This window comes from Calidris pugnax, unplaced genomic scaffold (genome assembly GCF_001431845.1).
Source record: "Calidris pugnax isolate Ruff unplaced genomic scaffold, ASM143184v1 scaffold76, whole genome shotgun sequence".
Classification (NCBI taxonomy): Eukaryota; Metazoa; Chordata; class Aves; order Charadriiformes; family Scolopacidae; genus Calidris; species Calidris pugnax.
This window is the reverse complement of record NW_015090827.1, coordinates 1,578,865-1,594,506: the sequence shown is the minus strand read 5'-3', so window position 1 is coordinate 1,594,506 and position 15,642 is coordinate 1,578,865. Positions and strand designations below refer to the sequence as shown.

Genomic DNA, 15,642 nt, shown 5'->3' with positions numbered 1-15,642 from the left:
TGCAGCGAGCTTCTCCCCGCTCCTTCCTGGGGAAAGGGAAGGATCTGCTCTAAGAGATAGGTGGCTTGAGACGTATTTTAAACGTGCTGCAAATGCTGGCGTGTCCTACGTGGTATTTGAAATAAAATAACTGTTAGCAGCGAGATGCTGCATCGAGCTGTAGCGGGAGACGTGCGGTGGCAGAATGCCCTGAGTTTTCTTTTAACTGGAGTGCTCCACTTCAGGGCAGGATCTAGTGCCAGGTGGAGAGGTTGCGACTTGTCTTTTCCACAGGTGGTCTTTGGGGGGTTTTTTTGGGTAATTTTAAACCCAATTCAGACTAGCAACAGAGACTCTCCTTACCAGTGGTGCCTAGTTCTTTTGTGGGGGGAGAATTTTTCTCTCCTGGTGTACATCAGAGATGCCAGAGACAGGGTTTTTCCTTTAGCTTTCAGCGTTGAATTTGCCTAACTTTTTGCCCCTGTTTAAGCCAACGTTGAATCTGTGATTTCTCTGGGGAAGCAGGAAGGACACTGCATTGGAAATACTCTTGGGTTTGCACTTCCTTTGGCAACGTGCTAATTGCTTACGTGGGAGGCGAGAAGGCAGGAGGGCACGACGTGTTAGTGTCTGAACAGGGGCAGGGAAGGAAGATGGATTTTAGAAAAGCCACCTGCCCTCTCACCTTTTTGCTCTCCACATCTAATTCTAGGCTGTGGTTGTGTTTCAGACACAGATGTTGAATTTTTCCTCCTGTGCTCCTGTTTCCTTGGTGGGTATTCTTGGCTTGTGCGAGAGCCGTGTGCCGGGACGCTGCAGCATTTCAGGGGTTTAAATACCAGCCCCAAATGCCCAGTATCACTTCAATTCCTGAGAAGGGAGAGGAGGGAGCAGATACTTGGATGGTTTGGGTTGTTCTGTAACACAAAGGGCTTTGAAGGGGTCAGTATCACCTGAGCCTCCTGCTCCCGCTGTTTGCCCAACCATTGCCAGGCCTTGACTTTTTAAGTCCCCAAGGAGTTCGCTTTGCATCATAATTACTGAGAATTAGTACACATGGCTGACTTTTGCACTTGTAACTAAAGCTGATTGTTTCATTGAACAAGTCTTTTTCTGTTTTGTAAACTGTTTTCTCTCCTGAAAAAAGAAAGAAAAGAAAAGAAGCAAAATAGAAAGATCTTTTGCGTGGTGACCCGGTGGCACTTAGCTCAGTTAACAGCCTGGTTCATTGCTTTTTATTATGTGAAGATAAAAGTGAGGGCTTGGTTGAGATTTATTTTTTTTCGAGACCCCCCAAGAATATAATTGAAAGTATAACCTTGATATTTTTATACAGAATCTTAAGGAGGGTTGTTATGTAAATTACTACGTCAAAATTTCCATCTCCTTTGTTTGTAAGAATTTTTCCTGGTGACTGTGTGGTATTTGTTACCCGTAAAAATACCTGTGAGTTCCCGGTGCCTGGTGGCCCCCGGGGGCTGGGGGCTCTGCCGAGCCTTTAGGGCTCTCATCGCTCATGCAAATCCTATAGAGCCCTTATTAGAGCAGTGAAAAGCTGTGATTCCAAGCCTTGGTGTGATGATGCTATAGAGCCATAGCATCTGCTCAGCATCTCAACCACAAACCTGACTTTACCTCCTTGAATGAAAAAGTGCACAAATATGCCAGATTGGAAGTTTCCCTAAGCCTTTTTTCCGTGGTCTTTCAATTTAGTTTATATTTTAAATAAAAAAGAATCACTAGTCGTACCAAGCTTAGCTGCTTGCTTCTTTATACTTAATTTCATTAAAAGCTTCTGTTAAAAGTAACCTGTTTTTTTTTTGATAGAAGACCAGCCATTATTCTTATTTTTTGTGTTATATTAACCAATTGAAATCACTGTTTGTAAAAGTGGCATCGACATTATTTTGAGGGGTTTGAAGTGTTGCCTTTGACACTAAGCTTTTAGGTGAGACCATCGTTTTGATTAGTTCCTTAAATAAAGCAGGTCCACATTTAATGGAACATTTACATTGTGTGTCTGGAAGTAACCAAGAAAGAGATGCAAAAATGCAAAATAAAGAGTCATCATGAAACACCTAGAAAATATTAAACAGTATTATAGCCTGATGAAAAAGAAATAGCTATATCATATATGTTGCCGTGTCGGCGTATAGTAACACAATTACGTTGGTAAATCGAAAGCTTAATTTTCGGCAAGAAAAGAGAAAAAATATTTTGCTTTATTAACCTTTCCTCCTGCTCTCCCTCCTCTTTCCAAGCACACGCAGCCTTTCCCTTCCCAGCTGCTCAGTGTGTGCTCACTATTAGCCCCTTTAAATCATGTAGCACAGTACAATTACAGACCCCGTACAGATCTGCTTTTATTTAAGTTGTCAAGACAATTTTAGGCGTATTTCTAGAGACTTTATAGTAATCGGAATAAAGTTGAAACATATTGGACCTGCTTGGACAACCTCAGCTCTGCTATGGAACATAAAAATTAGATACGCTTAAGATGGAGTTCATCTAGAAAGTGCAAAATGCTGCCCAGAATTAACTTCTATAAAGGGATATGATGTGGAATTCCAGATGAATTGTGCCAAATGACCAATCCAGTGCAAATAGTTTTATTAAGCTACTTACAGCATTTATTTTATGTTTCGGAGAGTAATAAAGATAAGTCCACATCTGAGCTGCATTTTCTCCACGGCGTTGCAGCGGAGGCAGAGGGTGCAGGGACTGCAGTTCCCACCCTTCTTACATCTCCTGCTTGCCAAAATTCAGACATTTCTACCTCGTCGGCTGAAGGTGTCATTCTTGCTTTCATTATTCAGAAACCTAAATCTGATAAAATTCTATTCTCTTGGGCAAGGAAGGCTGAGCTGTGGGTAGAATGAAGCTGAGCAGTGTGCGTGCCAAGGAGGGGAAAAAAATCTCTGCGTGTGTATCTGAAACCAAAAAGAACAACTGCTGTGGCATGGAAAAGTTTGGATGTAGTGTATTGAGATAGTTAAATAGTGATGGTCTTCTCGCTGGTGGCTCATCTTAGCTCTGAAAGCCAATGGCTACCTCTCCTGAGCTCCTAACAGATTTATTCTCAGGGAATCTAAATCCCAGCACTTCCCAGGGCAGTTGTACCTGCACGTGTGAAAACCCAACATTCACGTTTCTCGCTGAAGGAAAAGTTCAGAAGCTCCTAACACGGTTTTTTTTTTCCTTGATTAAATTTAACATAAATTTTATGTAGAAAGAAAATAGCTTTGTTAAATAAATTAATTAGATTTAAAGTGTATTTAATGTAATTAATATAATGTAACAGAATATACTATAATTAGTTAGGTATTTTTAAAGTAGTTTTCTCCTCTGAACCACTATAATTGTAGTTATTTTCAGCATACTGAAAATAATTTCAACTAATTGTAAACTTCTGGTACAAAAACCCCCCAGCTAGATCTGGACTTAAATTTAACTTCACAATCGCAAACCCGTGGTATTTCGACCCTGCTTTGTTTTAATTCGCTCTGATTAATTTTCAGCTCATCTTAGATTTAAGCCTTAGAATGAAGTTTGGGAAAGCAACGTACAGGAACGTGATGGCTCTTCCCAAAGGGTGGGGAAATTCCTCCTTCTCTCTGACCTCACCCCCCATTTCCTTGCAGGTTTGGATGTTTTTAAGAAATAGTTTGCTGAAATTTTCACCCAGTCATACCTGGTTAAACTGGCCTTTCCTGAAAGCACTAAGGAGTTATGTAGAACGTGATTTCACTCTATTTTCAATTTTCCTTTTGGATCAATTAATTTCATTTTAATTTTTTTCCTAAGGTATTTTCCCATAACAAATTAGAGGCTCTTTCCGCTTTTGCTTCCCCTCTCCTCTTCCTTGTCATTTCCCTTCTCCCCTTAAAAAAAAAACAGAAAGAGGAGAGGAAAAAGAGCAGAAATTTTTCAAACTGCAAAACAAGGAGAGATGCACAGGTTTAGGTTGATACGTTTCTGACTGCATAATCAAACCGTTCTGAACTCTTAAAAAGACCGTGTTTTTTTTATCCCGAAAACATAATAATATTCTTTCCATTTGAAATGTTTTCTTTTTTTTCCTATTATATTAGAAATAATGACTGCAGAATTTATATGAACATACATTACAATTTAAAACAGGTATTTGTTTTGACAATTGTAGTTTATTACACATCCCTTTTTCCTATTACTCCTTCTTTTACTGGCAGTAAAATATTTTAGCGTTTACCAGTGTACATTCACCAAAAAAAAAAACCACCCCAAAAAAACAAAGCCTCCGACTCAAATCAGGAATGAAAATCTAGCTTTCTATGAGAAAAAGGAAGATATTTATGATGTCACAGTAATTTATGATGTGACCAAGAAATAATGGGTCAGAGTTTTAATACAGCTACCATGCCTGAAGACTTGAAAGGTCTGTAAATCATTAAATGATTCTACAACTAGTCAAAATAGACAAGTAGAGCAGACAGAGCCAAATGTTAACATATTTGACAGCTCTGTAACTTAATTGCTTTTATAATGCCAATCAAGTAGGCTCCACTTTGATTTTTTGGCTCGGCTTCTGAGAACTGAATTACCTATAACGGGGAAAATAGCAAATGCACAATTTTAATTTATTTTTTTTTTCCCCTCCGCTGCAGACTTGGTCAGTGCTTATAAACAAACCACACTCCTCTTGGGTTCTCTCATGGTCATTAATGGCCAGGTCGTTAATGAACTATTGTAGGGCAGTCATCCCCAGTTTTATCCCAGTCTTGGAAATCTGTCTGAAGCAGTAGCAGGAACGAACCTCTGCGCAGCCTAATTGCCATTCTGTTTATGAGCCCTTTTACGTGAGCGTTTGAAGGGGCTTGCTTTATGGTTTATGTACACTCGGAGCTTAACAAGACTCTGCAATTCTAGTTTGAGCTGCCCAAAGTAAAAAACCTCAGCCAGAGTGAGAGAAGGAGAGAAGAAGACAGGAAAGATTAGCTGGAGAAATACACCTTCTGCCCGAGCAGCGCGAAAGCTGTGTCTGTCTGAGCCTGCTCAGGGTGGGGAAAAGCAGGTGATGGAGGGCTCAGGAAATCTCCTCCTGATCCGAAGAAAAGGTATTTACTGTATGAAATCCCATTGCTAGAGAGCACTGTCAGCATGCTGTGTAGGTAGGACCACAGAGGAGAGGACACAGAATAGCACGGGGTGGATTGTCTGGGTTTCTGAAGTCTGGCTTTGTCGGGAAAAAAGGTAACATGGAACCAGGGCTGTGAGAACACAGTGTGCTCTGCCCTTGACATGCAGCACCACGTAATTAAGGTTGTCACCTCTGAAATCTGTAAGAAAACCAGTCCCTTTGGACAGATGTCTGTTACTCGGTGGCTTTTCTGGTAATGGGAAGGTCCATAGTGAGATCAGCGTCGTTCATCTGAGGCTCTGGGGATCTCCTGCCATGCAAACACCAGGACTTTGAGGGGTGGCTTGAAGCCCTGCAGTGTCACTCCGTAAATCCGGCTTCTAAGCCTCTGTCACAGAGTTAGGATGTGATTTTGTGGTAAATGAGTGAAAAGTTCTATGCCTTAGCTGCCCTTTGTTATAAAATGAGGATGGTCATTCTTCCACTCTTGCATCTCTTGAGTGCATTTTTAATTTAGGTTGTTGGTCTTTTTTAATGACAGGGAACAATCTTTCTTTGTGGCTGTGGAATGCTCAGCACTTTAAGAACCTTGACTTTAATTGGGATTAATGGACACTAGCAAATGCACAGGAAAACAAGCTGCATCTGGCAGCAGGCGAGGAGTAAGGGCTGGGGGTAGCGAACGATATTCAGTGTGACTGAATGTGATAAAGTTGACCAAAAATTCTGGAACTTGCATCTGCTTGTCTTTTTGTAACTGGAATGAGTAACCAAGACATCGTAGATGATTTCTTTTACAGAGGTTGATTTTGGATCGTTTATATACTATGTTGCTGGTGTATTTTAATGGTTGCCGTTAATTGCCATAATTGCGATCCCTGGGTGATATTGTTGGGAAGTACTAGCCCTCGGATAGCCCTAGTAATCCCTTCTTCATCCATGAAACTTAAAAAGGTGATATATGACAGGTTGGGTGGGACGCAGGAGAAAGGTCTGGGCTGACCCTAAATACTCTTAGCCAAGAACCGAACAAAGGCTATGATTTGTAGTAGTTAATAATGTTAATTAGAGGCACAAGAATAGCTGATGGTCAGTAGTACTGAAGGGAGAAGAATCTAGTACTTGCTTCTGGGATGGAGAACACAAAATTTTTCTTCCTGGGTTGGAAACTGTATTTTCTTCAGAACCTGCAGCCCTGGGAGAGCTGGTTCTGGCGCGTTTACTTCTTACCTGATCTCATCAGGGTGCAAAATACATGTACATCTAAAAGAACAGGAATTTCTTGTCTAAGTGTAATGAGGGGGGTGAAAATCTGTTTATTTCCCAGTAAAATTTATTACAAGGTGATTTGAACAGGCAGAGAAGTAGAAAACATTCTAACTTCTTAAACTGGAGTGTTGTTAAGCAGTTGTTATTAATTTTTTTTCACTACAGAAGGGATTTTATTTCCCCATGGACAAAAAAAAATAAATACCTCAACTGTTTCTACTTCTCCCTTCTGTTCAGTGAAGTAGGGAAGCAGGAGGAGGTGTGTGACAGACAGTCGTGTGTTACTGTACAAGACTATACTGCCATCGAGAGGTGCTGGCTGATACCAAACAAAGCGCAGAGTTGAAGAACTGCAAAAATTTAAATAAATGGATTGTTTTTAAAAATTGACAGGTGTGGGGATGCGTAGCTAGCTGTCCGTGTGGTAAAGCACATGGAACATTTCATAGGCGTGCAGGTTTCCATGTGCATATGAGGAGTTCGTGGATGATGGAGGTATTTCCCTTTCCTTTTCTTGCTTTACATCAAACAAGACCAGAAGTGCTTGTGATTAGGTCAAATGTTAAATTCTTTCAGAATATTATAGGCCCTTTGTGGGCCCTTACAGGTATTTCTCTGTGCGGTACCTCTAGGTATCTACTCCTGTAAGTCAAAATTGCAGTTTTTATTTTAATCACATGATAATTACATAAAAGTAATAAGTTTGCTTTTACAGTCAGATTGTTTCTTTCTTTACAAAATGATTGGAAGAGGTGATGAGGAATTAAAAATTGAGATTATTCAGGTTTGTATCTTCAGTATGGAAAAAACCTGGTGTTAGAGGAACTGCAGATGATAAAGTTGATCCCAGAATGAGTTTTGTGGCACTTAGTGGAGAAATCATTCAGCTCGAGCTTCATCTGTGTTGACTCTGGCCACAAAATTGTTTCCAAATTCTGACCTTTGGGACCATATTTTAAAATGAGATACACTTTCAACTGCAAAAGTTGAACAAGAAACAAGAAGGTATGTTCTTCAGCTTCTGGCCAAACAGCATGAATGAGTGGGGTGACACCATGTGCTGATGGTGTTTTGTCTGGTTTTCCCACAACAATTTATACCAGCACCTTGAAGAGACTGGGGGGAAAAAAAAAATAGATTAATGAGATTTCTTTCCTTGTGTTCACTGTGCAAAAACTCAGGAAGAGGACAGGAGCCCTGCTATTGGGATTTGGGCTGCTGGTTTGGAGATGGGGATGTCTGGAGACTCTCAGAAGTTGTGTGTTTGAGTGAAGGGAGACACACACCGGGCGTACAATTAACCTCTTTACCCCAAATCCCCTTGGTGTGAAACTGAAGTCGTTGCACTTTCCTCACAGGAGCACTGGGAGGAAATAGCCATTCATATTTGTGAGACATTTGCATGCTGTGATGGTGAGTAACACAAAGGGAGCTACCGGCACTAGACAAGCAAGAAGTGGTTTCATGAGAGAGTGTAGTAGCCATCTGCAGTTGGTTTTGAGAGTGAGGAGCTTCAATTCCTAGTGGAGATGGTTAAATAACGGGGAGAACAGCTCCCACCAGGCGACCCTACTCCTTACCCCTAGAATTGCCTCTGTCCAGGCTGAAAAACCAGCCTTCCTCCCCATCGCAGAGCTGAAAAACCAGCCTTCCTCCCCATCGCAGGGCGGGCAGGTGGTAGGAACCGTCCTCCCGAGACCCTCTGGTGGGTGTTGTCTGGCTCCTCGAGTTCCATTATTCACCCCCTGAGTGGTGGTGAGCATCTTTGAGGAGTTAGGAGGGTGACAAAGGTTGTTGAGGAAGCTCTGGGCAGTTCTGTGGAAATTTTGTTGGAAATTTCCAAGGTCTTTCTTCAGGCCTCTGTTCTGGGCACCAAAACTAAGTCTTTTTAGCAATGCCCCATGCGTGCAGGTCTAGGTGTTTAAAAGTTTGAATGCGGTGACCTTGATTGGAGGAGGTGGGTAAATAATAGAATTGCCCTTTTTCAAACAGCAGAGATAGTCTTGTGTGATCTCCCTAGAGCCACAAACATCCATCCATCTCGACACAGCCAGGTGGGATATGCAAACAGACATTTATATAGATGTGACCACCTGAAGTACTTCCTGTTTGCTTGAATGCAGAAATTATTTGCCTTTGTTATCCTTTAAAATCACTTACAAGTTTCTATTTCTCTAAATATGGCATTCGCTTACAAACATTTTTTCTCCATTTTTAAACCACTCAGTTTTTTGGTGCATTAATAATCCTAAATTAAACTTAATTTTGTTGTCATCTTTTAAATTTTGATAGGGTTTTCCTGTAGCGAAAATTAAAAGAGCCCTTCCCATGGAGTCACGGCACAATGAGCCGCATCAATGTCCCACGGAGGGAGAGGAGTTTCTTTGTGCCAACACGGATCAGTTGGTGTGAGTTTTTAAGTAGTAGTTTTTAGAGGAGGGCTGTGGTTTAGCAAACTTGCAAATAAACATTATCACCTGCAATTGGGATTTTATCCTTTTAAGAAGAAAATAGGTGTGATGGCGTGTGGGAATGCTTAATACTTGTAATATGTAGACCAAAAATGTTTATTATATAGGAATTTGTAATTCACCATAAGGACCTTTCCAGGATTTTTAAAATTTTATTTTATTTTCAGATTTTGCAAGATGAGGAGAGGAGTAAAAGAAACTGTCTCAATTTCCAGATTTGAATGCTCACTTACCCAATGTGTTTCAGTTTAAGCGCAAAACTGAAGTCAGGTTATGTGCCAAATAATTTATCAGTCTAATTTCTGATGGCAACAAGAATAGCAGTTTTATATGTACCAGGATTCTGGTTTGGTAAAAGCAGTTAAATTAAATTATGCCAATTTGAAAGTCAAAACCAGTTGAGTTACACAAGAGCATGCTTTTTCTGGTCAAAATAGGAAACATTTGGGATATTTTGGGGGTTATGTAAAGACTTTAATTTGTAACCACACTGTGTATGCTCAGTCAAAGTGGTAGACAAGAATAGTTGTTCGTGCGATTTGCCATTTCTTCAGCACATTATTTAAACCATATTACCAGGCATATTTTTTATTTTGAATGATAGTTAATCTGAGCTCTGATTAATTCTTTTAACGTTTGGGTAATTTGAAAAAGATGTGCACGTACCGTGTACACACTAGACATGGCTGGATGCGAGCGCTTTCCAATGAAGCTTATTTCATTTTAGTCATTACCTTCTAGAAAAAAAATAGTTACTGTTTAATCACGGGGAGGGCAAGGGTTGCCCTTTGCATGGTTTGTGTGATTTCAAAACCTGGAGAAGGGCATGGCTGTTGGGCCACATAATTAAGAAATTAAAAGAAGTTCAAGTGACACTCTTTAATTTGGGCCAGGCAGAGTTTGAACGAGTATTTCTTTTAATACATTGAGGTAACGTTCACGTTACCTTTTTTTCCTTGTTTCAAATTTTTAACTGGGGGTCTGTCAGTGGAACAGAAAGGTTGTGCCCTACAGTGGAGCTGTGAATGAGGTGAACTTCACTAGTAGTAAACTAGAAGGGAGTCTCAAATGCTTGCCACTGTTTTAAATCTCACTTTCAAAATCAGTTGAGCGGTATCTTTCCAACAAATGGACACTGCCTGGTTAAAAGCATCTACCAGTTCTTAGTTAATGGAATCCTGAGGTCTGCAGACCTTCTTTATCACTTGGTGCACAAATAACGATGTGGAGCACAGGTTCTTGAATCAAACAGCATTTAATGATGCTGAGACTGGTAGTTTGGTGGGGTTTTAAAAAGATATTTGCAGTTCTGCTCTTTGGAATCCATGTCTTCATAGAATCATAGAACAGTTAGAGTTGGAAGGGACCTTAAAGCCCATCCAGTGCCACCCCCTGCCCTGGGCAGGGACACCTCCCACCACACCAGGTTGCTCCAAGCCCCCTCCAACCTGGCCTTGAACCCCTCCACGGATGGGGCAGCCACAGCTTCTCTGGGCAACCTGGGCCAGGTTCTCACCACCCTCACACCAAAGAACTTCTTCCCCACATCTCAGCTCCATCTCCCCTCTTTCAGGGTCAAACCCTTCCCCCTCATCCTATGGCTGCCCTCCCTGATCCAGAGTCCTTCCCCATCTCTCCTGGAGCCCCTTGAGGGGCTGGAAGGGGCTCTAAGGTCTCCCCGGAGCCTTCTCTTCTCCAGGCTGAACCCCCCCAACTCTCTCAGCCGGTCCTCATAGGAGAGATGCTCCAGCCCTTGGATCATCTTTGCTTTATGAACTTATGCCAAAATTGAAAAAAGCTTCTATCAGTCTTCTACTCTTCAAGAGTCTGTTTTCACTCTCTAAGTCCTGGCCTTCACATCTCAGGTACTAATTTTTCCTTTCATTTCATTACCTGTTTGATAGTGCTCTTGGCTTGTCAGCAGTGTGTAAATTGGTGTTGGTGAGTGCATTCTTGTGGCAAGAATGGAGCAAGTGTCCCTTTGGTGTCCCTCTGATGTCCCTCTGATGTCCTGCAGGGCCTGACCCATGTCCTCCCTGCTTTTCCTGACTGCTCTTCTGGTGACCTGCAGTTGATTAACTAATGCTAAAACTTGTCTGCTAATAGCTTATAACCAACGGCAGCGAGTTAAAAATGCCTTCTCTTGGATGTGTCAGGACACACGCTGCAAATACTGTACCCTGTTAATGTGCTGCCTCCCACTTTTAATTCCAGGCTGGAGGTTCTCAAGTGATCTTTACCAATCCACTGGAAATCGTGAAGATTCGGTTACAGGTGGCTGGAGAAATTACCACTGGTCCACGAGTGAGTGCCCTCACTGTGTTACGGGATTTAGGCTTCTTTGGTCTCTACAAGGTATGTTGTGGGTTTTTTTATATATATATATATATATATACACTTGAATTAAAAGCCAATGATGAATGTTTCAAACCAAAAGATCATTTCATTGTTCTCACAAGCTTTCATATGTGGACACAGTTGTATTTTTTTTTTAAAAAATCTTCCTTGTTATGTGATATTATGTCTTCATTTTTCATTTTTAATTAAGGGAAGAAACTGTCTTGTGTTTTTAAGCGTGTGGATTTTACTAAGATTTCTCCCTTCAGCTGGTGTAAGTGTTGTTTGTTGAGGGTTAGTTTGTGATTCTTGATGTTCTACCTAGTGTAAAAATAATATTATTCTCATCTACGTCATGATATAGATTTTAAAGTTTTGGAGCTGGGCTTTTGCTGTTCTTTGTTGGATTCAGCAGCTTCCCCAGATGTCATCGTTAATCTGGTGATGGGAATCAATCGCAGCGCAGTAAGAGTGAAGAAATACACACAGTGGGAGCCTGACAGAAAAATAAACTGCTAAAGCAAGCGTCCCCTTGTAGTTTAGAAGAACATCACCATAAATAATATGAGGAAAAGTTGCTTTTATGGGTCTATACTGCAAAATCTACAATTCTGCTTTCTACGTTGCTTTCCTCATGTAGATGTGTAAATTTATAGAAATAAAGTTAGGTTTAGTGTTAGGATTAGAGACATCTCCTGTTGAATCCAATGGTCTCCATGCCACAAATAATGTAAAGGATTTAACATACCAACATCTGCTTTGAGATGAAGGGGACTAGATATGGAGGGGTCTGAGAAAGCCATTACACAGGGTATCAGAAAAAAACCTGCAGAGAATGGCATATACTGCAGGTTCTGGAGCCAGCTTCTGGGGAGAAGGCTCTCCTGCCACCCCTTTGTCCCCATATTTCTGTGCAACAGGCAGAATTCCTCTGATTCTCATTTCCAGCAGCACAACTGGAAATTGAAGATGCTTCAAAACCCCCCAAATGAGACCCATCCCCCTCCTCCACGGTATTTAAATTCCATCTCCATTTTTTAAGAACCCAATCCTTTTAAATTGTCCTTTTACCATTCCAAAGAGGAAGCCTGTCCTGCCCGGGAGTAGATGTATGTGTGTTTTGGCCTGGAGAGAAGTTGCTGCTCTGAATGGGATTTAGTGGGGAGTTGTTTTTGCCTTTAAATTGACTTGCTAATTTTTTAGGTGTTTTACTGAAGGGGAGGCTGTTGTGTGAACTCCTGGTAAATGGCATTATGGTGTTGATCGGGTCAACATTTACAACTGAAAAGGGGGTTTTGGTAAACAGCCTGCACCCCCGGGGCTGTGCGGGGATGGAGGGGATGGAGGGCAGCCACCGGCTTTTACTCGGACCAGTAAAAATAAAACATGGAATTAGAAAGAGCAATGAACTAGTTTTTAGCAATTTTCGGACTTTTTTTTTTTTTTTTCCGGAGTACCTGCTCTCAGTGGCTGAGCAGAATTTGTTACATTTTTCCATTTTAAAATGGCATTAATGTCTGGGGTCATATTAGGAATTATTTCTGGTTTTTTGGAGCAGATCCTTGGTGAATATTTGTATGGAATATGCCTGACCAGGGGCTGGTCACAGCACGGTGTTGCAGTGAAAAGGGCAGTTATTCAATCACAAGCTACACGCTTTTGTTGGATCATTCATTTAAGTCCATTTACCTCCACAAAAAAAAAGCCGCAGAATGGTTTGGTTTTGGTTTTACTCTTCTGTGACCTCTGTTTCTGTCCATCGCCACCCCTCCAGCCCGCTCCTTGTGCTCACGGACTTTCATGTGTCTGATTTGGATTCATTGCCTGCAAAAACTTGAGGGATTTGACAAAACCAGAGAATTTAACCTGGCAACTACAGTCATCCACCCACAGAATCACAGAACTGTAGGGTTTGGAAGGGGCCTCTGGAGATCATCTCCTCCAACCCCCTGCCAGAGCAGGGTCACCCAGAGCAGGTCCCACAGGAACGTGTCCAGAAGGGCTTGAATGTCTCCAGAGAAGGAGACTCCACCACCTCTCTGGGCAGCCTCTGCCAGGGCTCTGCCACCCTCACAGCAAAGAAGTTCCTCCTCATGTTCAGATGGAGCTTCTTATGTTCCAGTTTGTGCCCGTTCCCTCTTGTCCTGTCCCTGGGCGCCACTGGAAAAAGCCTGGCCCCATCCTCCTGACACCCACCCTTTCAGTATTTATAGGCGTTGATCAGATCCCCCCTCAGTCTTCTCTCTGGTCGTGCTTCTGGTAAATTAATTTAGTGAGTATAATAACCATTATTATCAAATAATAGTAAATGTTTTACTAATGAGAACTGAAATATCCTGGTCTGCTTGGAATGCTTGTACTTGTAATAACTCAAATTAGCTTTGAAACTGTAAAACAGGAATGAGGATTTTGTGTCCGTCGCAGTACTTTCCGTGCCGTTCACTCCAACATCAACAACTCTCATTTGCATCTTAAGTCTTTGTTTTAGCTTTGTCTTTAGTGTCGCAAGACACAAGGTTTACATCTCAGCCCTTGAATGTACTTATTTTAGTAGATGAAGACCAAGAATAGAGACTTGTTTTAGGAAACAGTTTTATTTGTGAATCTTGGAGTTTGTTTAGAGGCTTAATGGGCCTCCATGTAAGTATTCCAACTGTTTAAACGCTGGTCTCTCTTAGCCATGATTTAGGACTGACTGATTCAGGTTCTTTTGCAGGTGTTGAAAGCAAAATTCTAGACTTTTCAGGAATTTTCATTTTAAATAAATGAATGTAGGTTTTTTTTCCTCCAAAGTTGTTTTTTTTTTAAATTGTTTAACAAACCAAAATTTAAATTTAGTATTTCAAGTCATAGTTGATTACAAAAATTTTTGTTTTCCTTTTTTTGGGGGTTTGATATGGCCTGAATTGTTCTTTTGCAAGGACTGCAGTGAAAATTCTCTTTACTTTCAAGAAATATAATCATCTTGAAAGCTGTTTGTACCACTGTAGATCAATCAGGCACGCTCTGCTTAGTTCCTGTGAATCTTTTATGCTTAAATTTGGGTGAAAATCTCCAAGTCCCATGCAGTAGTCAGCCAGGAAGAATTTACTTTCATTGAATTTAACTGCAGCCAGAAGATGTGAAGAATTATGTCTGTCAGTCTTAGCTTCGTGAGGCAAATTCATGCATGTCTTAACAAGACCTACTGGTTGTCATTTGAATTCTTACTTTTGTATTAATTTCTACCTATGAAGCAATTTCTGGGGATTTTAAATGCCCACGCCCCCCTGATATAGGTAATTTCAGTGTTTCTGTCTTGCATTAACAGAGAAAACCGAGGCGCAGACAAATAAATCTTTTGTCTCATGTCAACAAATTAACAAGGGAAATGCTCTGTAAACCCTTTTTGCATCCAGCTGAGTGAATCTTGTATTGATTATGATCATAATTATCCCAGCATTCTCGGCCGAATGAATAGCCATGTGAGGATCAGGGAGAAGCCGGGATGCAGAGTTCTGATGCCCCTCTGTATTAGTGAGATTAATGTTCTTTTGGGTCATTCTTTGGCATGTTCATGTGGTACTTTACTATGCCAGTGACTCGAACCAATTCACAGGCCATGTTCATGTGGTACTTTACTATGCCAGTGTTCACAGTAGTAAGGCTCAGCTCCACTCTATTTGCGGGTTTGATGTTAGAATCAGAATAATCTGTGTTGAAAGCCAGTCTGGAGGTCTTCTTGGCAACCCAACCCCAGTATTTGACCACCTTCATGGTTTATAACAAATGAACAAACAAATCAGAAAAACCCACCACTCTTTTCCTCTTTTCTGGACATGTTCAGCTTCTATCCGTTGCCTCTAATCCTTCCACTGGGCACCTCCAAGAAGAGTTGTCTTCTCTGCGCCCTCCCTCCAAGTAGCTGAAGAGATGGGCTTCACCCAACGGGTTTGATGGCCTTGCACTGGACTCACTCCAGCTGACAACGTCTTGTCTTGTACTGGAGAGCCCAAAACTGGACACAGGGCTCCAGATGTGGTCTCACCAGTGCTGAAAGGAGAGGAATTCCAGAGGTGCACCTCCCTTGCATCCTAGTACAGCAAGGGTGCAGTTTCACTGCAAAGAGGAATTGCTGAGCCATAGAACCATAGAATGGTTAGAGTTGGAAGGGACCAAATGAGGTGAATGAGGTGAACTTCACTAGTAGTAAACTAGAAGGGAGTCTCAAATGCTTGCCACTGTTTTAAATCTCACTTTCAAAATCAGTTGAGCGGTATCTTTCCAACAAATGGACACTGCCTGGTTAGAAACATCCCAAGACGACAGTGAATAGTGTGGTAGTAAATGATTGTTGGAGGACAGGGGATGTTGGTTGTGGTAATGTCGATGATTACAATTACTAGAAGGTAATTAGCTCAGATTTGTGCTTTGGCACAGTTTGCATTTCCAGAACTAGTCAGAAAAGCTTCCATAAGTCTCCTCTTCTTT

The 15,642-nt window shown here is 41.4% G+C and overlaps 1 protein-coding gene across 3 annotated transcripts in view; it reads left to right on the top strand.

Annotated features, from left to right (window-relative positions):
• Nucleotides 1-15,642, top strand: part of SLC25A13 (solute carrier family 25 (aspartate/glutamate carrier), member 13) — an 89,387-nt gene that overhangs the window by 63,563 nt on the left and 10,182 nt on the right. For all 3 annotated transcript variants that reach the window (XM_014940302.1, XM_014940301.1, XM_014940299.1), the window contains one exon: nucleotides 11,050-11,190. In XM_014940302.1, the coding sequence (XP_014795788.1) occupies nucleotides 11,050-11,190 (141 nt within the window). The remainder of the gene's footprint in view (nucleotides 1-11,049; nucleotides 11,191-15,642) is intronic.